The sequence below is a fragment of the Echeneis naucrates genome, chromosome 10, assembly GCF_900963305.1.
Source record: "Echeneis naucrates chromosome 10, fEcheNa1.1, whole genome shotgun sequence".
NCBI classification, from domain to species: domain Eukaryota; kingdom Metazoa; phylum Chordata; class Actinopteri; order Carangiformes; family Echeneidae; genus Echeneis; species Echeneis naucrates.
Window position 1 is genome coordinate 4,709,398 of NC_042520.1, and position 25,107 is coordinate 4,734,504.

The following is a 25,107-nucleotide window of genomic DNA, read 5'->3' on the forward strand; positions in this document are numbered from 1 at the left end:
TCATCAGCCCCCCCCCCATCCATCCATCCATCCATCGACATCATGACTGACGCAGTGTGTAATTTCCACAAAGCCCTCACGTTTGATTTTTATTTCTTTGAAAAGCGAAATTAAGACTTCCCTGTATCCTGTCTGTCCAACAGTTTCCATCCCCAAAGGGACCAGCAGCAGCAGAATCACACTCAGCTTTATCAGTCTGTATGATCTTTTCCTGCATGAGTTTCAGTTTCACCTCAATGCTCCCTATTTCATCTCCTTTATAAGCTGGACCTTCCTTCATGATAGGAAAGGCACCAGCAGCAGCATTTAAAATGAAGGACTGTAGTTTTCCAGGACTTTGGGCCCCCAGATGCCACATCGCCAAGACCCAACCAAAAGCTTTTGCATAATTGTATGACTTTGAAAGCTTACAACTGTCCAGCTTGGTGTAGTTCAACAGCACAATAATTTCTGCCGCTGATCTCCATTCCTGTCACTAAAAAAAGTACTTTAACAGTGAAAATAGCAAAGCAGAGAAAATACACACACACTGCCTGCAGCGATGCCAACCTGCATGCCTTTAAACACAATAATTGCTGCTGACTCATTATCTGTTGTTGAGTCTGATAAGAGGGTCAGCAGCTGATTTAACAGCATAACATTATTGTATCAATGCTTTTTTTTTTTTTTTTTAATCTAAAGCTCTCAGCTTTGTGTGACAAACGCTGCTTCGGTTTTATTACAGTTTCAGTGTCATGCCTCTGCCTCCGCTGGGGGAGCAGAATGTGGCTTTAAAGTCGACTGTGCCTTCCCTGCTGTCTGTGCAGAGCGTTCACCTGTCACACTTAATGACCACATTTTACGTTTTCTTGCGAACTGTATTGATTTTTACTTTGTGTGAGATTACAGAGAGGACACATCTGGAGACTGCAGATAAATTACAGCAATTAGGAGGGAATTTTAAAGCCAAACCCAATTTCCCTCATGTTTTGGCTTTTCATTTCACAGGTTCATTTCAATGATGCACTGAAACGAAAATAGTCACATCATCCACTCAGTTTTGTAATGAATTACACACGCTGCTCCTAATGGGCTCATTTGGTTCCTGGATTAACTTTGATGAGTGAAACCAAACCCACCGCTCAGAGCTCCGTCCTTGTTTGTATCTCAGAACCTGCCAGTCATCATCATCACACGTGTTCGACATAAACTGGAGTGGCTGTTGCTTTTTGTATTCAATTTGTTTAGCGGTGGTGCACAGCAGGCTGCTAAGTGGAGCCCTCAAACCTTTAGAGCACAGATGTCTACAAGCTTCACCGTAGCTGCGAGGTTAAAACAGAAACGGGCCCCAACGATTTGAACAGTTCACAAACTGAAAACGTGTGCGTTTAACATTGAGAAATTAACAATCCATACACAAAAAGTCACACTGGATCTTGCAGATCAAGCCAAACACCAAAAAGATGGAGGCAGACCTCTGCCCCCGTTGTTCTTCTCGGTTGTCGTCACGTGGGGAAGTCACTGCCCTTTGTGAGGTGTTGAGTTTATGACATTGAATGGGCTTGACCTTTATCGGAAAAGTGGCTTTATGCAGCATCGACGTGGCGCTAAACAGAAGACGCTGAAATATGTTCACAATAGTCCAGTGGACATTCATATTTCCATTTCTGTGGAGCCATCGAATAGTGCTCACAGCCAGGCTCAGCTCTGCAGTGAGGAAAGAGCATGATGCCATAGACAGAAATGCATATGAATAATATATATTAATACCACCTGCCAGATTTCTACATGGAGTCAGAAGTTGTTCTGGTTATGAATTAGTGCCTCAGATGTTTTGATGCAATGTGCGGAAAAAATATCAAGTCACTGCCGCTCGTTTAGTCCCTCAGCACAACAAAACATTTTTAATTGTGACAACTGGGGGTGATACTATCAAATTTTTTTTTAATATCAACCTTGCAAAAATTCAAATAAATGTTGACATGTATTCAGCTCATCTTTACGTTATAAATAGAAAGAGTACTTTGAATGACAGAACCAGAAAAATCCACGTCCTCTTCCCCACAATCAGACACAGCGAGGGGTCCCAGTGACACACTGCCACCCGATGTTAGTCAGAGGATAAACGTTTAACTGAACTCCAACACTCAGATCGACCATCATGCATTTTGGTTTAATCTCACAGGAGGAATATAAAACCAAGGGTGTTTATGGAGATGGAGGAAGACGACATCTGTCGATGTGCTCAGGCCACGGACTTGTGCGTTCTTAGAGCTTTGAGATGGCGGTCAGCAAAGAACCAGTCACGACAACCGCAGCAGCCAAGAGGAAGATAAGGCAGTTGGCTACCCCCTGAGAGAAAATATCAAAAGAGAAAGATGTTAAAATCTGCTCTACAAATGTTTAATTTTCAACGCGATTCCTTTTAGTCTTGTCATCGTCAACTAGAAACAAACATCCTCCTCTTAAAACTATGGCCGTGCAAACAGAGTACGGCCAGTGTTTGAGTATCCAACATGATCCATGTTGTGATTCTTACTTTAATCTCTTTGAACACCAAGGATCCCCACAGCGCTGCAACCAGACCGTATCCCTGAGGAGGAGAAACCAAACAACCTGTTTACAGAGCACACACCAATAATGATGATAATAATAATTAAAAAAAAAAATCAATAAATGAATAAATAAAAATCGCCTTGAATTCAAGTTGTTCAGAGAAAAATCAAAAGGTCTGACCAGGAATGGGGTTTTAAAATTCTTCACATTTTCAGCTGAGGAGCCAAACTTCAATCTCAATGCCAGTGTAGCTACACAACAGTGACAGTTATGTGACTTCAATGAAAAAAAAAAAGGATGAACGAGAGACATTTATTGATTTAAGGTTGTTTGTTATACTACATTCACTGATAGACGACAGTAGACTGAGCTGCCAGAATAAGAACAGAAGAACTTTTATCTTTAAGCCTTTTTTCTCTAATTGATTTGATTCATAGTTTAGTTTGAGCAATTATACCGATTTTTGTGTGGACAGTAACTTTTGATGACATGCCCCTATTTTCTGCCTCTTGAAAAAAAAAAAAAAAAAAATTTGGTAATTCCTAATGTTTTTTTGAGTGCCTGAGAGCTTTGCATTATATCCCCATCAGGCCCCCTCCAAAAAAATAGAAAAGTGTGTGTGTCTTCCCCTTCTCGAACATGTGCAGATCAACAGCCAAGAGGTTGTACTTTTTTCTTTTTTTTTTTTTTAAATGACAAATCAGTACTTAGGTTGTGATCGACTTACCGCGGTGACAATAGGAAAGGTAATGACAGCACTCAGATAGTTATTAGCCAGGTACCAGCAATATGTGGCTAATGCCCACATTAGTCCAGAACAAAAACCTGCGGAGCAAAAAATAATGAAAGACTATGTATGAATGAGAAGGTTCTTGCACTTAAACCAATAATGTCATCAATACAGAACAGAGGAGCAGGGAAGAGTGAGAACTACACAATGAGTCAGGATCAGGAATAAACTCCAGGAGCTGATAACTGCTTCACTAACAGACACATCCCTAATTGGGATTTTTAGTTAGCCGCTGCCCAGAAGATGAGGGGATGCTGAACGGTGCCATGAAATTCAGGTCCTCTCTTAAAGGCTCACTCTCCGAGCTTTAATTAAGCGACTGGTGTAAACTTACCTGCCAGCTTTCTTGGCCAGAGTGGACGTGTTTAATCTCAGCACTTTTCCCCGACTCATCACATCCAGCCAATCCTTGAGTAAATATGTTTTCGCAAGCAACTTGGCAAAGGAAGCTGCTTTCATACTCTACAACGGCTTCTTGTCTCGGTGAGAGCCAGACTGAAGCTATTATTAGGTGCTTTGATTGGCTCTATTACATTTCAGCTCAGCGGCTTGTAGACATAATCAGCTTGTTTACGCACAAGAGTTAGATTTTTTTTGGAACCATTATGAGGAAAAAAAAAGATTCACAGAAATAGTGGGTGCTGTTCCTTGCAAACGAGAGAAATTAATGTTCTCTATCATTTAATCCTACAAGTAACAATCACAGAATGTACAAAACTGTGTGTCTGCGGCCGTTCCTTACCGGGAAGGATGGCTTTGGAGTAAATCCTGGGTCTGTTATTCATGGCAGCACAGTAGATGGCAAAGTACACAGTACTTGCAACGAAAATGCCAGAACACTGTGCGTGAACGTAGTGAGGGTCTGTGAAGAAGACAAGATATTTTGGATCATTTCTGCAGCTTTGCAATAGATTAATAACTGAAATTCGATGGAGCCTTTGCTTTTTAAATTTGGTTGATATTGTCCCCATAACACAGCTAACAGACTGAGAAAAAGAAGTGCAGCAAGACATTCAAGATGACTTTTCAAATACGTTTTTACACCGCCTCCTTAAAGTGACTGGAGAGGACACTGGATATGAAATCTCGTTCTCTTGAGGACCAAGTGTTATTTATAGACTGCACCAAGCCACATTATTCACAGAGATAACATTTTATTTCATTTTTCCTAAATGTTTTTTTTTTTCCATCTTTTCTCATTGTGTACAGTAATACCAGTAAGTAAACACTGTATCCGTACCGTAGAGACTGGCTCCATGGAACATGCTGTCTTGGCATGATGAATGGCTCTTGATGTAAAGGATTGGTGTAAAAGAGGAACCGTACAGGAGGCCCGACACAACAGCAAGCAGGCAGCCTCTGAGGAAGAGGAACAGACCGAAGGAGGATTTTTCAGTCTCTGTTTGCAGGTTGTTCAATTTCCACTGTTAATTTCTGTGTTGTTTAGGAAGGCGTGGGAACATCTTAATGTTTATCACCTGAAAAATATTCTACTTCCTAACAGAGGATATAGAATCAAACAAGCCTTTATATTGAATACCTTAAAAAGGTCTCTGGTGAAAGTCTCATGTAAAATCTGTACTTCATGTCATCCTTTGGAAAAATCCAAAGTTATAAGTTAATCAGAATCGCTGCTTCATAAACTTACATGAAACGCCTGGTCTTTGGTCCGATGACATCTATCCAGAACTCAGAGGCACCTGCTCCATAACTGCCTGAATTTATTCTCTGCAGAAAGAAACAGCATCGTAATATTGCATGAAACTGCATTTCCTAACAACACAAAGAACCAAGTGGCCAGCATTGACTGTTCTTCACAATTTAGTCAAGAAAACAATGGTAAAATGAAATGACTGAAGAGGGGAGAGATGAACACGTTGGCTTCCAATCAATGCGCTCACCCTGTCGATGAGCAGTGGAATGGACTCCGAGTCGGGATGCAGCTCCACGTCTGCTTTCACAAAGAGAAAGATCAGCCCGCTGAAACAAACACAAGTCACATCTGTCATCCAAAATAGGACAAAAACTGCCGCGGCCTCATGTTACTCAGAGATTGGACTTCTGGAACCTTCTGCTTAGTTTCCAGATTCACCGTTTACCTCAACATACATAACCCAGCTCCACAGTAATTTAAAATTGGCCTGGAAACATCCTGGGCATCAATGCCAAACCAGCCGAATCTGAAAGACAGCGTTTCTTTTCATAAATAAACGCCGCACTGATAACGCTCGGTGACATCTCCACTACAAAACTCCAAAATTGTGTGACCTTTCCAACTTAATTAATGTAAAAGTTACAGAGAAGATGACATTTTCTCACATTCAAAGGAAGGGCATTCATTATTCTGGCTCACCTTGAACTGGCCCAGCCCATCACCAAGCTAGAGGATCCCCAAATTAAAATCCCAAGGCCGAGGCCGAGTGCTTTGACAATCGGAACAACTGTTATATTTCCTGTGAACGATAGAATTAAGCAAACGTGTGTAACTTATGTGAACGCCTCTTGCAGTTTTTTCCTCCCACTGCTGAAATGGTAGCACACAGTAAGACAGCAAGAGACATGGTGTGAGAGCTCAACCAGCAGCAGCAAGCTGCTTTTTCTATCAAAAGTAAAATTCAACAATAGCAGCACACGCAGCGCACTTTACTGCGGCAGAAATTTGTATGAAATTGGGACACAGCCAATGTCCCAAAAAAAAAAAAAAGTTTGTCTCATCTATCACAGAAGTGCAACATCACTTCAATGTGAGCTGTAGCAGATGGGTGCTTTAAGTTTGATGCCTCAACTCCATCTGCGACTGCACAACGCCCAGCTGGGCCCTTGAAGGAAATTTGTCCCAGTGTGACCGACTGCACTCACCGTCAGGAGGAACACGAAGAACGGTTAGAGCTTGAAGTTTTGCTTTGATGATACAATACCTGTAGCCCAGATCACACCTCCAAGCATCGCAAACGGGTGGAATTTGGGTGTCTGAAGCATCGTGTCTCCAATAATGGACACCACCCATATGGCTGCACAGTTCACCCACTGAAAAAACATCCCTGAAAAAAAAACAAACCAAAAAAGACAGCAGAGGCAACTACCCATCTGGGCCTCCAACAGTCTGAAAATGGAAGTTCCATTGTTTCTCCAAGTCTTAAAACTCGTGTGCTTACCATCTCCTGTCTCTATCCTCTTGACGGGAACAAAATTGCTGCCATACAGTAACACAGCAACTACATTTGCAGTGATTCCGTAGGCAAAATTTGTCATATTGGTTGAGTTGAAGGTGAGATTAAATGTTTCCAATTCTCCAGTTGCGGCATTTTCACCACCTCTGACACCTGGAAGGATTTTAAAGCCAAAAACAAACATCAGACACACACACACACAAAGAGGCCCACATTAATCCATAGTTCACCCACCTTGTTGAACGCTATGACAGCTCACCATCAATAATGTTGCAACAAATAAAACCAGTGCTGGGCATTTTACTTGGAGCATGTTAAAAATAAAGTATTTTTTTTTTGTTTTGTTTGGTTCCCCTTTGTGACGGAGCCAGGCCACAGTATCCAGACACACTGAGGCTGTCTGAGAGTCAGCCAGGTGCTGCCAGTTATCTAATCACCCAGTCTGTGTCTGAACCAGCAGGAAACACAACAATATGGCTGCTGCTGCCATCTGTGCAGGCTGACAATCATCAAGCGGCCTCACGAGTGCTTCTCTTTGTCGCTGACTGAAATGGATTTTTAGATGAATGATTGATAGCTTTATGTACAGCCTGTTGGTAAAGCAGTAATAGTAGTGAATTAGGAAAAAAAAAAAAAAAAAGGATTATTAAAAAGATCTTGTGCAGGTTCTAGCTCGGCAAAGAAGCTGCCGTTTATCCGAGGATAGGCCTCTCATTTCTGCTTTTTGCTAAAGATGCATCTTGTTCCATCCTGGTCAGAAATACCAAAGAAAATTGTCTGATGTTTATTTGAAATAAACAGCCCAGCAGTTGGGTTTTTTTTATTAGAAAAATAGACACCGAGAAATGTGCGATAATGAATTCAGATCTTCAGTACAGAACTCATCTCTTTCTGCTCTGGAGCACAAACTGTGAAAGACCCCTTTTTTTTAATATCCATCATACATAAATATGAGTTTGTTCATCTCTAAATGATTCCTCTGCACTCAAGACCCTCATAATAACTTCGAGTTCCTCGCTTTGTCAGACCGAGTAAACTGGGTCAGAGGAAGACCAGTACTGAGACCGGAGAACCAGAACAGCAGACCCAGTGACAGAGCTCCGACACAATGGATCTATATTTAAAACCAGTTCTGCTCAGCTCAGGAAATCCTGTGAAGACCAGTCCGGGTTTATTTTCACCGCTGGAGGAAATATTTGTTTCCTGATGTTCACAATTTCCTTTTTTACGTAAAAAAAAGAAAAAAAAAGAAAGAAAGAAACTCAGCAGACCAGCAGATGTCGCCTAAAACGCGCAGATGTTTAGCAGTTGAAGTATTTCCCACCTTCACCTTTAACCTCTGGATTCACCGTGACCGAATAATAACGAAGTCCAAATCACCCCTCCAGATATTCAAATGTCTCAGCCGTAAAATTTCAGCACCGACTGCAGCAATTTCTCAGATGCCACATTTCTATATCATCTTTATTCTGATTTCAGCTGTGACGTTTTTTTTTTCCCCCACCACAAATGTTTTTATGTGTTTTAAAGAAACGTCCAACATTCAGACTGATGTGAGTTTCATGTGGAGCGGATGATGACGCTGATTCAGCTTCCAGACAGAAAAATAAACTGAACTTTCTGCTTCTTGTCCGTGTTGGACGGTGGTTTCCCAGCTCCCAAATCCTGCCTTCCCAAAAACGAGTTTCGGAAGTTGTGCGCTCCTCCCTGCCTGGAGTTCAGCACAAAAAAAAAAAAAAAAAAGACGCTCAACCATGATAGTAAAATAAGTTCTGATGGGGAAGTCTCGATTTCACCGGTTATGCGTCCCCCTTTTGAGGCTGACTGCCAGTTTTCGGAGGTGCCGTCTCTCCAAAAGGACTTTGCTCGTCGCGGCCGTGTGTGCACTTTATTGGGGCGTCGTGGTTTTACACGTTGGACACTCAGAGCGGCACCGGGACAGAAAGACCGGCGGAGACAAGTACCGGCACACCCGGGGGTTGTATCACCTGGAGTCCGGTGGTGACCACCCGCAGACCGCTGCAGGCTTCGTGGTCCCGACCCGGTCCAACGTGGTCTACATAACGCTGAAGGCGAAACGCTTGAAACCAGCAAATATTCGGGGGACAATCAGACCCAAACTGAGGAGGAAGGCGAGAAGGAACAAATCGGCCCACTCAGCTTTTACGCAGAACAAAGTTGACACTTTGGGGCAGGACGCGGGCCAAATTCAGCGCAACGTTGAAGCCAAGACTTCCTGGAGAGAGAGCAGGGATGTCGATTATAAATCTTTAGATGTTAATCAAGATGCAGAAACCGAGTCCCACGGGAGCTCTATCCGGATTTACAGCCAAAGGGCACCGCCGTGGCTCAGCCAGCAGGATGTGAAAGCCATGCGCTTTCTTGCGGATGCCAAAGTTTTGCGCATCAGAGAAGTTTCTCGCGGAGGAGACTCTCCATCACTTCTGATCTTTGAGGCACACAGGGGAAACGGCACAGCTGGGTACAGCGGAACCATCAGCAGTCCCGTAGACACCACTGAGGTGTTTGCTTTCCATTTGGACCGGGTCTTGGGGCTGAACAGGACTCTACCGGCCGTCAGCAGGAGATTCAGATTCATACACGGTGGGTTGACTGAGCTGGACCAACAATCTCTGACCCAGGTTGGAGCATGGCGGGGGTGTGGGATTGGAAATTATTCTATCATGACTATTCACTTTCCTCTCTGAGTGGCTCTTTTTGTGCTCAGGACCCTTTCTACCAAATAAACAACATCATTGAGAAATAGAGAAATCAGTGCTTTTGAAAACATGAATGAAAGCCTGATTAAGTGGCTTTGCTGTAGGTTGGCTGATTGTGGAGTGAAAACCACCGCAGTGAACACTGCAGGTCTTCTAAAAACGAAAACTGGCACAGAGGGATTATTTCCACAAACATCCTGTTGTGATGCGGACTGAGATGCAACTTGCACGCTGTTCTTGACAAAAGATTGTCAGGTGGACTGTAAATGAAAATCACCAGTTTCAAGTAAAGCCATAGCAGATCTGTCCATCCAAGACCAGAGCTGTGAGAAAGAGGGGGTGTGGGGGGGTTGATGGTACAGGAGCATCTTCCTGAACCTTTCTACATTCTCAGGGGGAGATAAAAACAAAAACTGAATATAAACCTGTCAGCTTGATCTGCTTAGTTGCACAAGGTAGAAACTGTTCAGCCTCGAGGAGCGAGTGAGGTGCATGCTCCTCAGTAGGCGTTTCCTCGGTATAAATAGGCGAGAAACTCTGCGACTGAACGTTCATTCCAACCTGAGCATGTAAATCTCCCTGTCGTTCCTCTTTCAGACGCTCAGCCCTGTCCGGTGGTGTCATGGGATGCATCTCTGTACCCAGAGGGCCTTGCTGCTGGCCGGGCCACAGTGAAGTTAACGTGGGGGGACTACCAACACTCCCTGAAGCAAAGATGCTGGCTTAAAAACATCAGCCCCAAACCAGAATCTGGCTGCTCCACTATTCATCATTACGAGTGGAGCAAACTAGCTCTGTTTGACTTCTTGCTGCAGGTAACAAAGGATGCTTGAAATTCATACAGTAAAAAAAAAAATGACAAGATTAATTCCCACACTTCTCTTAAGGTGGAAGAACATCTGCAGTTTTTGTGTTCTTGTGTTTTTGATTTTGCGGAGTTGAAGTCTTACTGATAACTTTTGAGAACCTATTTTTGTCGAACACAAAGTGAAATATCCTCAGAGGTATTGGGCTTTGGCTGGAGGACGACTTCATTTCCTGTGTGTGAGGCCTCACCGGGTCACATTTCGGCATTTTGGACACGTCCTCTGTGAATTCTTTTACCCAACCGTGTAAACTGTGAAAAAGCTTTGTAGATCTGGCAGATTTGTTGTGGAGGATATTGTGATGCAGCTTTTATCATTCAGCTCCTGATAGTTTTTTTTCTTCAGAAAAGTAATGAATAAGTCACAAGTAATTCATATTGTGCAGTTTAAAGAAACTGAGTCCAATCTGCAGCTTGAAATCTGGTTCTGAAGAACAAACAATAACAACTCATATCCTGAACATAGTTGATATTTAGGAGTTGCTATTGCTGTTGTGGAGGTTTCAGGGAGGAGGGACAGAGGAGTTCCCCCGTCCAATCTTGTCACAAAGGGGAAAATAAACAAAAAAAAAAACAAAACAAAAAACCCCCACCTCAGAAATATCAGTCCAGAAATCAATAAATACTACATAAACATTTGATTCTATTAACCTAAACTACTAAAATTGGGAGGAAATATGAACTCTCTTTCAGATTCACAACCGTCTGGATCAGAGCTGCTGTGGGTTCAGGCCCAGACAGGAAGATGTGTGTGTGAAACTTGGTCACCATGCTCAATGTGCAGACAAGGACCACATAAAACTGGCCAACATCATCCACAGGGATTACGACTCCAGACACCTGGTCTTCACCCACAACAAGGGCTTCTTTGATCGCAACGAGGACAACTTGGACTTCAGGCTGCTGGAGGGAATCAAGGAGTGAGTTTGGATCACAACAGGGTCAAAAACATACATCTGATATCTGGTTAATATGGGCGCTCTGATTGCAATTCAGGTTAACGTATAAACTAAGTCAGATTTTAGTCTGACTTTGTTATTCGTACTTGCACCACATCTGAAATGACATCCAAAACGTCCGTCATGTTGCAGTACCATATGTGCAGGATTCATCTGTGTTTTCCTGTTTCTACAAGATTTGCACATTTTAAGGAAACAATTTATGAGTGGCCAGGACCAACGAAGGACTATTTATTAACACTAATCATTGTGAAATAGTTGTCCACAGTGGCTTGGCTTTGGTTTTGGTTAATCTCCTCCCCTGTGCAGGACGACTGAAAGCAAAGATAAACAAGCTCATTTGAATTTTACAAGAGTTTGATGATTCACATTCAGACAGTAATCCAACAATTTCATTCCTCCAAGTGGCTGCTCTGCTCTTGTGGTTGCAAATGTAATCTTTCGAATTCTATTTTGATATTAGATCTAAAACCTTTAGTGTAACTTCAACCCCTACAAATACATACATATTAAGATCTGGTTCCACAAAGTAAACATGCAATTTGGATTATTTTATTTTTTATTTATTTATTTATTTTTTGGGGGGGTGGTTAGGGGGTTAGTTGTCTACATATCCAATTCCAAACCACCCTGTAGAGATGCTACTTTCATTTCATCCTTTCTTTTGATCAATAAATCAGTGGCGACAGAAGAGAAGCTGTGATTTGGCACGGACGCTTGAATCTCACCCAAACATGGATCCCCTGTGATCTTTGTTAAACCTGGAGCTTCTATTCCAGTGTTTGAATGAGATAAAAGGGCAACGTAAGTCTAAATTTAGCTGCTATCAAATGACATCGAAGATCACAGGGCATCATTAATACCTGATCATTTTCTTAACTTACGCTGGAGGTTAAATAGTTTTGGGTTTTTTTTTTAAAAACCTAAGTTGAGCTTCCTAAAAAGCCAATCTTACTCATTAAATACTTACAAAACAGTGAATAGAGTTTCCTCTCTCATGTTTTTCCGAAGCCACATGACCACGCCTCAAACATTAATGGGAGTCCACTTCAACTCAGACACTAAACAGCACTTCCAGTCATACGATAGCCATGTGAAGTTTACAGACGAATGTTTCAACCCACATAGATTTGTCCTGTTCTTGTTGAAGGCACATGAGATGTCGCTCGTTCACCTTCGTACTTCGTAGGATAATCATATTTTTGAGCCCAGATTCAAAGCGGAATGCTGACAGCTTTATGTGGTGCATTTAACATCATTTAATCTCTGCCATCATCAACTGTCAATAGCTATTTTAAGTCTGATTTACAGTTAGTGTGTAAGTGTAAATGGAGCTGCAACTAAAGTTATTTATTAATGTACATAGGAGGTGCTTGATCTTGACTTGAATATCTTCATTTCGTTCTTACTTCACCGTTCATACAATTTCAGAGAAAAAAATAATTATTTATTCTTCATCTACACTTGTTTTACAGCTGTAGTTACTTTTAAGGTCAATATTTTTCAAAAGGGTGAAACATGGTGAAAATAAAGCGTGAACTGCCTGTTTAATGTTTCAGTTAAGGCTCCGACAGGTCAGATTGTTCCATTATTCCACAAGAAAGTTCAGAGCAGAAAAAGCCATGTTGCATATCCTTTTTCTGACAGCTCAGTCATCAAAGATAAATGTGTGACTTGATCTAAAGCTTGCTATCTGCTTCCAGGAAAAAACACTTTATGAAGACCAGCTGCTGCTTTGAATCTTTCATTGGAGTGTGTTGACTTTACTGAATAGTTGTGCGCCTACACATGGACTGTTTACCAGGGTAAAAATGTTTGATGTAGCACAAAGACATGAGGTTATTCTGAGCATCAGGCAGTTTCTTTCCTTGTTGGATTCCAGATGTCATTGTTTCCTGTGTTTTCGTCTCCAAGGTTGCAGTTACCTATTCAATATTGCAGAGCTTACTTTGACAATAACTGCTGAGATAAACTTCGAGCAAAGACAAATTTGGCAGCTACAAAATATCCAGGCCGTCCTAAAAAGGCTTAAAATTTTGACAGCCAATAAGATTATGTCTTCTTCTACGATGGGTTTGAAATTGAATTGACTTTGTCTCACCTGCGTCCTGTCAGGCTTCCGGAGCAGGTGGTGTCAGTACTGAGGAGCCGGCGGCTGAGGGAGAAGCTGCTCCAGTCTCTGTTCTTGGACCAGACGTACTGGGAGAGCCAGGGTGGCCGCCAGGGCATCGACAAGTTGATCGATGTGATCGAGAAGCGGGTCAAAGTCCTCCTCACCTACATAAACGCACACGGGATCAAAGTCATCGCCATGAACGTGTGATGAGGTTTACACCAATCAAGAAAAAAAAAAAAGCTGAGACACAGACAGAGCAAATTAAATGTTTCTAAGACAGTGGAGCTTAATTCAGTTACATTTTCCTCAGGGTGTCCTGGAGAAAATCATCAGCTGATGTCTAAAGCTGTTTCATATAATGGTTTTCAATTCGTTAAAGATTCCCACATGCCACAAGAGTGTGAGAGCATGCACTTTGGAGAACAAGTGGCCCGAATCCTCAGGAAAAAAAACACAACAGGATTACTGAATTTATATATGTCTAATGGACACTGGTCATTCTTCAAAACAGACTAAGTTGTGTGTAATAGTTTGCTCTTAGAATTATCAACAGCAAACCATTTAAATCACGTGTAGTGAAAACCCCACATTTGAATTGGAGACTTTTTTTGGGCTAATTTTCACCGTCATTTTGAAAGCTGAACCTTCACTTAAGGAACAAATTAGGTTTTCTTTCATCTTCCACGTCTTGATTCTTTCCCCCCCAGAGGCCAATGCACTTGTCATTATGTAAACAGACAGTGCAGTTCAAACTTTTTCATCCTTCGAAGGCCTTCCAGCGAGTTAATTTGCATTGTCTGTGATATTAATGCACTTCTTGATAAGTTCTTTTCTTGTCTGCTCCTCTGGTGGGTGGCAGGAATTAAGATCTCAGCAAAGCCTCTTTGCATTAACAAGCCACAGCTTATATCCACCCGGCTGAACTCGCATCACCTATTATTACGCTGAAAAAGATGTCTGTACACAAGAGACTTAAACTTCAATATTTAATTAAAACAGTATTTAAAAAAATGTTCTAACACTTTTTAAAACAAAACCCCAAGAAGTTCTCTTCAGGAAAATCTTTGTTGGAAAACTTAATTTTAATCCTGTTTCTTTCGATGAAACTTACATACAGCTAAGCAATGACTGTACACGACAAAGATTTTAACCTGATATTCTGTTACGCCTTACTTCAGTTTAACTATAAAAACTCCTCTTCTTATATTCATTTTCCTCTTGTTTATTTATTTTTTGTACTTGATTTTCTAAATATTGAAACTATTTGAGCGTCAATAAAGGCATGTATTTGTCAAACATTTGGGCCTGGTAAGGATCTATAGCTTTTAAGTGAGTTGCATTGAAGCTAAAATAAAAAAAAAGAAAGAAGAAATTGAAGAAAATTTCCCAATTTCATTCCCAGCAACCGTATTTGGTTCAAGTCTTATTCTCTGTGATTCTTTAAATGTGCATCACCTACTTGTTGCAAAGCCTTCTTATTCTTAGCAGAGACATTTTTCCCCTCATGTCTATCTACTTTAGGCTCCATCAGAAATAGTCAGTGAATGTGAAACCTGAGCTGCAGCATGGTGTCTTTAATGGTGTGCTTTGGGCACTGGGAGTCGGAGTGAACGGGGCTTTCAGGGTTATTTTGCCTGTTGTTTTAACCCCACTGCACCCGCATTAGTGTGTCAGTGGGGTCCAAGCCTGTGTGTGTGTGTGTGTGTGTGTGTGTTTGTGTTAGAAAACCCTCTCTAGTTCCCAGAGTGCTCCACGGCGGAACTCACTTTCTTTACACATACGTTTTTACGCATGTTCTCACACAGTAACATGCACGCAGACAAAAGGCGACTTCTGACTGATGCATGCACGTAACGACCTGGACCTTCTTCACGTCCTCACGTCCAAATCCACTCAGTGAAATTAGACCATTGTCAAAACTATACGCATAATTCTGTAGATCAAGTGTCGCACACAGACTGGCAAGACTTTTTAAAAGTAGCTAGTTAGCCAACGCAGACATGTGCAGCCCAGCATTAGCTTATCAAATATCAAAATTCTTATTCTACAATATAGCAGATAAAGACAATTAATGGCCCTGTCTGCAGTGGTAGCTGATGTTTGCAGAAAAAAAGAAATGTTCCTATTGCTGCATTAAAAGCTGAAATCCAAAGTCAAAATCCTTGAGATCTCCCTGTTTTGTATGAGCCTCAGCAACCCACACTGAACTACAGGGACAGCAGAGCAACATCCATCCATCCATCTTCATCCACTTATGAGGGGTCAGGCTGCGGGAGTAGAGCAACAAAAGGCTGCACAAATGAGATGTTGCGTTAGAACAGACATCTGGGTAACTAGACAGGAACCTCCATTAAGACAGAACGAAGGCTGTGATGTTTTGTGATCTTTTTATCGTTGCACAATTACAGTTTGACCTTCGTGGTCCACGGCAGCTCTGAAGGCCACATCTCATTACACTTTTAGACACGACTTCTGAAGTGGACCAAAGCTGCAAACTGGAACAACTAGCCTGGCTATGTCTGAGCAAAACAAAGGACCTCCGAGGTTTACTAAATTATTCAGCGTTTGATTTATACATACAAAAGTTCAAATATAAAAACAACCAATACCTTTTAATTGAAGTCTCTGTCGGCTAGGATCAGTTTCCAGGAAACCAGCAGGTGGCTACACGCCTTATAGACCAATGTAATGATATAACATCTCTGCAATGCTTATTATCATAAATGTATTTGAACACTAACATCTACCGCTTAATGCAATAAATTTGGTAATGCAGCAAAGCACACCATCTATATCTGATCCCTGACAGATTCATTAGTTAAATATATAGTAAATGATGAGTGAAGATAAATATACCCCTTAGAGAGTCTGTTCCTTAAAAGAAATGCAGCGTTTGCAAAATCTTATGTCCTCAGGCAGGTCGTCCAATTTTAAAACCTTCAAGAAGCAACAAGCTTCGCACTTTATTTTTCACATGAAGAATACAGAAGAGGTCTCTGCTCTTGATGTTAACTGACTTATTTTTTGCAAGTTTTCAAATAACTTCAGGATGTTTAGCCTCAGTGATGATTTGTGAAATGTATACAATTAGTCTATGAATGTTTCTTTCTTATTGTAAACACCACGTCTGACAAATAAGCTCTTGTTTGTAGATCTAATGAGCTTTTTTCCCCTCAGTTTCTTCTTCTCTCCAACGTCTTATTTGTCTCCCCCTTCAACTTGCCTGAAGCCGTTGATGTTCAGAGGGCCATAGAACATCAGCAGATTTCCAGTTTATGAGAATAATTTGGGGCAGTTTGACTCAGCTGTTCCCGGCTGATTGTTGCTCGGTCAGAGTCCAAACAGAGGAGCTCTTTATTTCTCGTAACCTCAGCTATGCGGCAGTAATCACACTGGTTTATAATGATGTCATTTCCTGCTGCAACTTGTGCACTCACCCACATTTAACTGTGACAAAAAAAATAAGTAAAACATTTATGTACTCACAAGCAATATTATTCAGAATAATTCTTATTCACTCAAACTTTACTCTCCTACTTAATTGATGAGAGATCTGAGCGATATGTTGCATGAATCAAATAAACACAATTTCCTGAAATGTTATTTCTTCTTCTTATTACTTCCTTTGTGTCAAGCGCTAACAATGACCAAAGGTTATGTATTCATTAAAAAACCTCCATTAATCTTCCTTCCTACGTTCTGTTTTACATTTCCACCCGAACAGTTTGAATATTTCCTTTGAAGCCGACAGTTCACACTATTTTCTAAGAGGTCAAATTTTGTATAACATCACATTTCTTTACACTGCCAAGTGTCTCCCAGAGTGTTTCAAACACTCAGCATTGAGCGAGCTCAACTGGGAGATTGCAGGAGAGAACAGCGAGACAGAGAGAGAAAAAACAAACAGATGCTCTATTGTTTCCTTCAGCACAGAAAGAGAATCAGACACAACAAAATGTCCTGCCATTTTGCATCTGATGCTGCGGCAGCAGGCACTCTTAAAGCTGATAAAAACATTACAGCAGTAAGTGAAAGAATGTCAACATGTGTCAGATAAAGTCGTGTCAAAGCTTGTTCATTTCACTAAAATGCCACAAGCATTGGACCTTGTAGATATATGGAGTTAGAACCCACAGCGAATCGGCTTTTGTGTTAAAACATCATTTGGAGGCTTGGTTTGCTGCGAGGATCTTTTAACCTCATTTTGTGGAAAAAACAGCAGAAGAAAAAGATTTATCTCAGCTACCCTGACAGAACATACCTTCTCCGAATAGAAATATCCTTCCTCCCTGCGTGTTATCATTTACCTCCCCTTTCTGATAGCATCTACTGTATCTTGAAAATCCCCTCTCCGTGTTTTTGTTCATTTTTAAAGCACATTTCCAACAAACTGTGTACTGTTGGCTTTCAAAGCCAATTTAAGCATCTTAATGTGGGGTGAGATCCTGTATACAGTATCTGAAGTGTGGTTCTGTCTCATCTTGAAATAATGAAAGAAGGTGCCATGAGCAGTCTCCATTAATGCGATGATGCGCTCGATTCAGGCTCTCCTGCCTGCTGCTTGGAGAAACGATCACAGGGCTTACTTTTCTATGTTCGGATTCTGAGAGGAAGGTCAGCCGCTCAGGTGAATGGAGGCTACCACAACATGTTCCCAGAAGCTGGACTAGATTTGATGCATTGCTTTTGAGGCATGTGAGGTTAAGAGGGGAATTGATCCAAGAGTCAGCTGGTTGGCAGTCTCCCTAAACACAACCTGCTTTTATCATGCTTAGGACTCATTTTCCTGACCTGGAGAGATTCTGGCTTTTCTGCACCAAGAACTCAGTGTACTCTAAGCACTGGCAAGTCTTGATCTTCCCCCTCTCTATATCATGCACAAACGCACTCACACACACATGAGCAAAAAAAAAAAAAAAAAAAAAACTGAACTACGATCACAGCAGGAACATTAATACAGACTTGATACAGCAACTATGATGTGAACTTAAAAGGAATGAGCACATGTACCAAAACTGGGGTGAGGCATCTCTGCGGATCGGCATCTCAAACATCTGCTCTCAGAGATATATGGGGCAATTAAACAGTTGTGGGCAGAATATGTCACATCCTATATTTAGAGGTCCTGTGATGACAGAGGTGTGGCATGCAGAACACATAGCAGACCCCAAATGAAACCACTGAGGGCAATAACTCATTCGATTAGCTGTGAGTGAATCCCATAACAGGGAAAGTGTTTCAGATTTGAGTTTATATTTTGCTGCATTACACTCATGCAATACTTTTTCTTCTACAGCAGTTGAGCTCTGCTTGGCACCATGTTGTGAGCATGTGATGTCCACTTCTGTAAAATGTCTAGCTACTGGCAGACAGGACCTTAATTTCAAACCAAAATAACAGGTCATAGGAGTCAAGTGTGTATCCACTTCTCTGAATAGACATTTTCAGCCAGAAAGTTAGTTACAAATAGGATGGTGTAATGCCACATGCTGTAATACATGGGCTATTGTGTTTCAATGTGTGTACAGTTGAAGCAGCGGCCCCTTTTTCAGTTCTGGTAGTTGAGCCGGAGAAGTTCGGTGCTGGGGATCATCATTCATCTCTGGCGGAAAACATCGAAGCAGAAAACAAAAAGCAAGGAAAGACAAGTCTTACAGGGAGAACTAGGCTCATGGAAGCCGCTCTAAAGCCTACAGTATTAAACTTCCACAACCATGTGCAGACACTGGTCGAAGGTGTAAACAGCCTTAAGACAGAGACACCAAACATTCCTCACCTACACCGTGGGCCAATTGTCTATCCAAGGTCAAAATGCTCCGAGCAGGAGCGCTCTGAATGCAACAGGGCCTCACCCATAAGCTATGGAAAGAGCCCAAGTTACACTGGAGGAATTTACTGTGTTTTGTTTGTTAGGAAAGGAAATCATAGCGTGCCTTTAAGCGAGGAGCAAAGCCTGCGTGGTTGTGGTTTTTCCATCTTTCCAAAATGTGTCAGCAGAGACGATCATATTTTCTCCCCTTAGGCTGAATTTCAGGTTGGTTGGCGCGATGGACCTGCTGATTGTCACTGCCCATTCTAAGCTTACGTACAACAGCACAACCTCCATAAAAAAAAAAAAAAGAAAAAAGAAAGAGAAAAAGATTTTAATCACATTTTCTCCCCAGAATAAACTGTCACAATGGTGAGTAGCAGAGCAATAAGTGATCCTCCTGAATTGCTGAGAGATTGAGGGTGGGAGGGCAATGTGGAGGAATAGGTGTCATTCCAGTGTCAATGTCAACAGCAACATAGGGATATTAGACACACCAGAAGGACTGCCCTTACAGAGATGTGGAAAAATATGACACGGTCAGATGAGTCATCCTTCGCCCTTTTTAGCAAGTACAGTGAATGCCACGTGAACACTACAAGCCTGAGTGCTTGACACCAACAAGGACGAAATCTGCAAGTTATTACAGAGTACATCTGAGTGGCCACCTTCATGTGGCAATGACACAGTCCTATACTCATGGCTTCCTCCAAGAATGACAATAGCCACCATACACGAGGTCAATGAACAGTTTGTTGAGAATGAAAATGAATTAAGTTTTCCCTCAAATACATGAATGAAGACAAGAGATAAGATTATTAGTCCTTCACTGGGGAAATCTGCATGTTACAGCAGGAAGACGTATAAAAGATAGAATAGAAGCATACAGACATTACTAGGATAGCAAGATGAGGTAGAAAAAAAAGAAAGTAAGAAGTTAACAAAGAATATATAAATAAATATATAAAACAAAACGGATTTGTACAAGGAATTGGCTTTCAAATGGCACGACTGCTGTGACAATACAAGGCAATTGCCCATTTTCTGATGCTGGACATAAGACAGTGATTCACATTCAGTCTCCTCCAACTTGCCAATGACATTTCTCCAATGATTTAGTGCAGCACCTCCAACTAGTGAGATATGAACTGCACGTCAAAATGAGCTGTACCCAGTTGTACAGATCATCTTGGATAAGATTAGTCTAAACTTTCTACAATCAAACTTGAAAAGCTGTATTATCCAACTAGATCGACACAATGGTCATATGGCGAGTGAAGGGGTGGATTAACACAAACAACCTCAGGAGCACATTTCAAACCTGCTGTTTTCATAGCAGCCACTTACTTTGGCGTTCAACACAAAATCCAGTTTGATTGCATTGATCTACCTGTGATGACTGTGAAAGTCTCCTCTGTTTGTTAATCATTATCATGATCATCATCATTCGAGAGCAATTGTGGTAACGATCACTCCTGTGGTGTTACACCCACAGCCGGGGACACATTCTTGCCCTTTTACAGAAAATGCCCCTTCTTCAGCAGAAATGTTAGATTTTTCTTCCCTCACAACACATAATGTCAAAAATGATGTAGAACTGTTACAATACACCGACTTCTAACGAAAGTCTAATAAAAGAAGGCACCATGAAAAATATAATTTAGAGAATCTTTCATGTTGCTCCTTGAAAAAGACACATTGCTGAGTGTTTTACTGGGGCGATTCACTATTGAGATCTTAACATCCAACATAAGTAAAAGTGTGACTCGTCCCAGGCTCATCCGTTTGAAGGAGGCTCTCCTTTGGTTCTGGTACAGAGGAAAGGCCACAAGCACAAAATGATCAGAAGCCTTGAAGCTGGTCAGAGCGCAACTCTTTTAAATCTAAAAAGACCATAAACCTGGGCCTGCCAGTTATTGTTAACATCTTGCAAACCGTCCTGCAGCGATCATTTCAAAGAAAACGTTGCTAATTAAGCAATATGATGGAGATACGAATCTCTTTTTGACGGCAGAAAGAGAGAAGTTCAAAGTTTATTCAGTGATCGCTGCTTTTTGTATGATTCAGATCACTGACTGTGAGCGCGGGAATTGTCTAAATGCCATTTTTTGTTGATTTTTGTTTTAATCCATTTCTTTTTAGTTTTAGGCTTTCAGCTGCATGATGCAACCTTTTATTTGTAAAAAGTGAAACAGACAACCACCACTTAAGTGATTAACTGGCTAAAAATACATGTTACATGAACCAGGTGGCTGCAACAATTCATTCAGTAAAAATCAGTGTTTTCTTTTTATCTTTGAAAAACACACATTAGTACAACGCTGTACAGGCAGCGCTTTTTAAATGAGATTGACTAAATTTCCACCGGTGTGCTTTCATCCTTATCTATCCTCTTCACATGAATCTCCAGACAGGGTTTCACCTCTTCGGTCTGCATGAAGGAGAAAAAGGAAAGAACGAGGCACCACTGTGACTGAGGCAGGACTCCAAACTAAATCTTCCATAGTCAATTCCATAGACATTCCTGCAGGAATCTAAACAGGAACAGGCTGGCCTGAGCTGAGCAGGCACACAGAGCGGGCCAGAGAGGAAATGACTGAGACCGGCCTCGAGGTCATGCCCAGTCGTCTCCAGACTCACTGACATCACAAGCCAAGAAAGCCAAAAACTTAGTTTGTGTTTTCAGAAACTGCTGCAAGGATTCCTTCACAGTGGCTGGCAGAGGCCGACCACAGCTTTTTATGTCATCTTAAATTACTTTTACTGGTTTGCATCAGTCACTTGAAGGGGTCTGCCCCCCCCCCATTAGAAGACTTTATGATTATCTGTTTGGTTCTACGCCCTGCAAGTTATTCTTCTAAATTATTCTAGTTTTAATTACATGACCTGACCTTGTAATTTTTGTACAGAAGGTCAGGTGTTATTAGAGTTTCACCCACACGCCTCAGTCATGTTACGTTTTATTTCCTCCCTCTTTTGGCTAATCATATTACTGTAGTCATTAATTCGATTTTCATTATACAACTTTCAGTGTGGACTTCCAAAAGTAAGAGAGAGGACGTCGGAGTGAATCGTTTTTTTTTTTTAATAAGGAACAGTGGGACTCATTTAACCTCAGCAGACTCATTGACCTCAGCCTTCAGAAAACACCAAACCATCAGAACAGCTTTGGTATCTACTTAAGATAAAATTAACTACACCGGCCTGAAATGGTCTCGGTGAAAGCTCTCCATGAGTGTAATGTACCTGCTGCTGTGAGACAGCAGTGGACTGTGATGACATATTTAAAATGCCCCAAAATGCGAGCGGAGCAGGAACTCTGTGAATTTGGAGTCGAATAGAATAATTCAGTTTCATGCAGTTTAATCTATGGCTAAGTGCAAGGTTAGTTTAAAAGCTTGCTGGCTTGATTTTGTAGTATCTTGGAGGTATATCTGTTCATCTCATTTCTTGTTTAGGTGGACACGTGCTGGTCAAGGTCTGACCGCTCTGCAGCTTTCTCAAAGAACGTGGTTGTAAATGGCACATTATCCTCATTTCAAAAGCTTCATCTGTAACCTTTGACATACATATAAATATGAAGAGATTTGACTTTTCAGAGTCACGATCCTCTGAACCACAGCTGCTGTGAATTGAGGCCTAAAGGAGACGGCGGTCCCTGAAGGGTCCAGGGAAGGGCAGGGTCACATACAACCCTCAAACATCAACAGGGGTCACAAGGTCAGACAATGTTTTTACAACAGGTCACCTATTAGGAAGAACCTCGAGCAAGTTTGAATCAAACATCATTCATCCATCTTCAACCGTTTCTGGGTTGCGAGTGGTGCTGGAGCCAATGAGGGCAGGGCCACCCTGGACAGGTCGCCAGTCCAACACCCAGAGACAGACCGAGACCAACAACCACTCACACTCAGACCTACGGACAATTTAGAGTCACCAATCAACTCAAACATGATGTCTTTGGACGGTGGGAGGAAACCCAGGCAGGCATGGGGAGAACGCTGCACAGAAGGGCCCCAGGCCGGGAATCGAACATGCAAACTTGTTATATACTTGATACTAACGCAAGCGCACTAACTACTATGCAGTTTGAATTATAATATAGATAAAAGTGAAATTGTGATGGATGATTAATTCACATGATTTAATTGACCATAGAGTTCAATTTAGTTGAAAAAGACTGTCAATCCTCCACACAGAAAGCATATGAGCTTTTTTTCCATTGTCAGTTGATTTTTTGGGTTGAATGAGCTCTTTCACGAGGTACTGCTTTGTGTAATTTTAAAAACGGAAAAACCTGAAGGAGGTTACACAAATTATAGGTGACGAGAGGCAATCAGCCGAGTAGAACCCAGACAATAAGCTAATACAGAAACCTCTCCGAATATAATAGCTGAAAACTTATATTCACACATTGGCATAAAGGAAATGGCATAAGCTGATCAGGTCCAATGATTTCAGGTATAAGATGTAAAACTTCTTTAATTTACTGATATTGACTGATTGTTGCCATCTGAACCACTTTCAAATAACAAGGACAATTTGATAGATACATTTTGCAAACAGAAGGTTGGTCAGTGTCTGTCAAAATTGTAAAAAACAAAACAAAACAAACCTTCAAAGAATTTCAAACATACCATGCGATTTTTTATCCAACAGGGAAAAAAATAAAATAAAATAAAATACACTGCACTCTACACAAAGCATAGGCTAATATTCACCATAAACAGAAAAACAGTGCCATCTAGAGAAATTTAAATAGAACATCAAGATGAAAACATGAGTGTTCAGGCAACAGGGCACTCTTGGCTCAGTGAAGACCGAGACCAGTCCGTCTTCTAAACTTGAGACCCTGTTTCTTTACGTCCTGCCACTGCATTTAAAGCCGACATATCATATGTCACACTGACACTGTTTGTAGAGCTTAAAATATCCTCCAATTGGATTAGATGTATATCCAAAGTTCCTGCATACCATGTGGGCAAAAGGAGCTCGACATTGGTATGTGGAGTAAAATGATCCGCTCCAGTCAGTCAATACAGGAATATCCCAGTGGAAGCTGAACAGACTTGCAGAAGATGCCTCGGGAGAAGCAGCATTTAATTTGATGAGGCGGATGTATTGGCAGCACCTGGAGCTCTGAGGGGATATGAGGCCATTTTAAAAGAGAAACTCTGGTACCATCTAGTGTTTGGATGAGTGCAATGCTTCCCAATGTACAAAGGAGAAACATGAGGGTGTGACATACTGTCTAAAATAGTAAGGTTCAACCTCAAGTTCAGTTAAATGTAACTTTAAGGTGAAAGTTAAGTGTTATCCATTCTGGTCTCTGTAGTAGAGAGAATACAAATTTAAAGAAGTAGAAACGTTGGTGTAGAATTTGTCATGTGATGTGTACATAAAAGGCTGCATTCCATTGATGAGTATACATTAATCATATCTGAATACAGAACAATAAACCGTACGTTTAAATTCCCCAATTTCCTTCAATATTCATTTGCACAGTGGCCATCAGCTTGTGCCTTTTCCTCTTTCTGTGTGTGCTCAGTAATTGGATGTGATAACATCGCTCCTGGCTGTTGAATGTCAGTCTGAACAGAAAGAAACTCAACTGGCAGCGGGGGAAGGGGTCAGTCACCTTTTAATGGCGAGCTCACTTGATTTTAAACAGACCGTGTATACCCACTAACCAGTGGAAACTGGGTATACTATTATCTTAGAAGATGTCCAGCTGTGCAAATAATGTGCCTTCTCTTGGAGACCAAGAAAGAGGAAGCTTTGACACAGAAGACTCATTTGTATTCACTGCCCATTGATCAACGTTAGCTTCTATTTAAGAGGCTACTTGTGAGCTTTCGCTGCTGCAGAATGGGGCTTCCTCCAGGTGGTGATGGAAGCTTGACAACAGCTTTCGTTTTCTTTATTAAGGTTACGGGGGTGGTTCGCACGGTCAAGCAATTACCATTAAGCGTCTATCCTCACCGCAGCAGCTTTGGTTCAAGTCTAACCTCTCCGCTGTGTCAACTTTCCTGGGTCTCTGTCACTACAGCTATGACGGAGAACACAAAAATTTATAAAACTGCCCCTCAGCAGAATTACATCTTTCACTTTCAGAAGGTTTTGAAGTGAAAGATGTCCTGTCC

General features: G+C 41.4%; 2 protein-coding genes across 2 annotated transcripts; one reads left to right on the forward strand and one right to left on the reverse strand.

Moving 5' to 3' along the window:
• Positions 1-2,247: 2,247 nt before the first annotated feature.
• On the reverse strand, positions 2,248-6,808 carry tmem144b (transmembrane protein 144b). The gene is made up of 12 exons (XM_029513042.1): positions 6,730-6,808; positions 6,481-6,639; positions 6,244-6,366; positions 5,679-5,778; positions 5,425-5,505; positions 5,227-5,305; positions 4,974-5,053; positions 4,566-4,684; positions 4,068-4,187; positions 3,263-3,360; positions 2,519-2,572; positions 2,248-2,331 (listed from the first exon to the last, which is right to left on the reverse strand). Exons 1-12 carry the CDS (start codon positions 6,806-6,808, stop codon positions 2,248-2,250), a joined length of 1,176 nt encoding a protein of 391 aa, XP_029368902.1.
• A 1,428-nt stretch (positions 6,809-8,236) lies between these two features.
• On the forward strand, positions 8,237-16,665 carry gask1b (golgi associated kinase 1B). The gene is made up of 4 exons (XM_029513143.1): positions 8,237-9,099; positions 9,813-10,030; positions 10,774-11,000; positions 13,155-16,665. The coding sequence occupies exons 1-4, from the start codon at positions 8,271-8,273 to the stop codon at positions 13,360-13,362; spliced, it is 1,482 nt and encodes a 493-aa protein (XP_029369003.1). The 5' UTR covers positions 8,237-8,270; the 3' UTR covers positions 13,363-16,665.
• Positions 16,666-25,107: the final 8,442 nt, after the last annotated feature.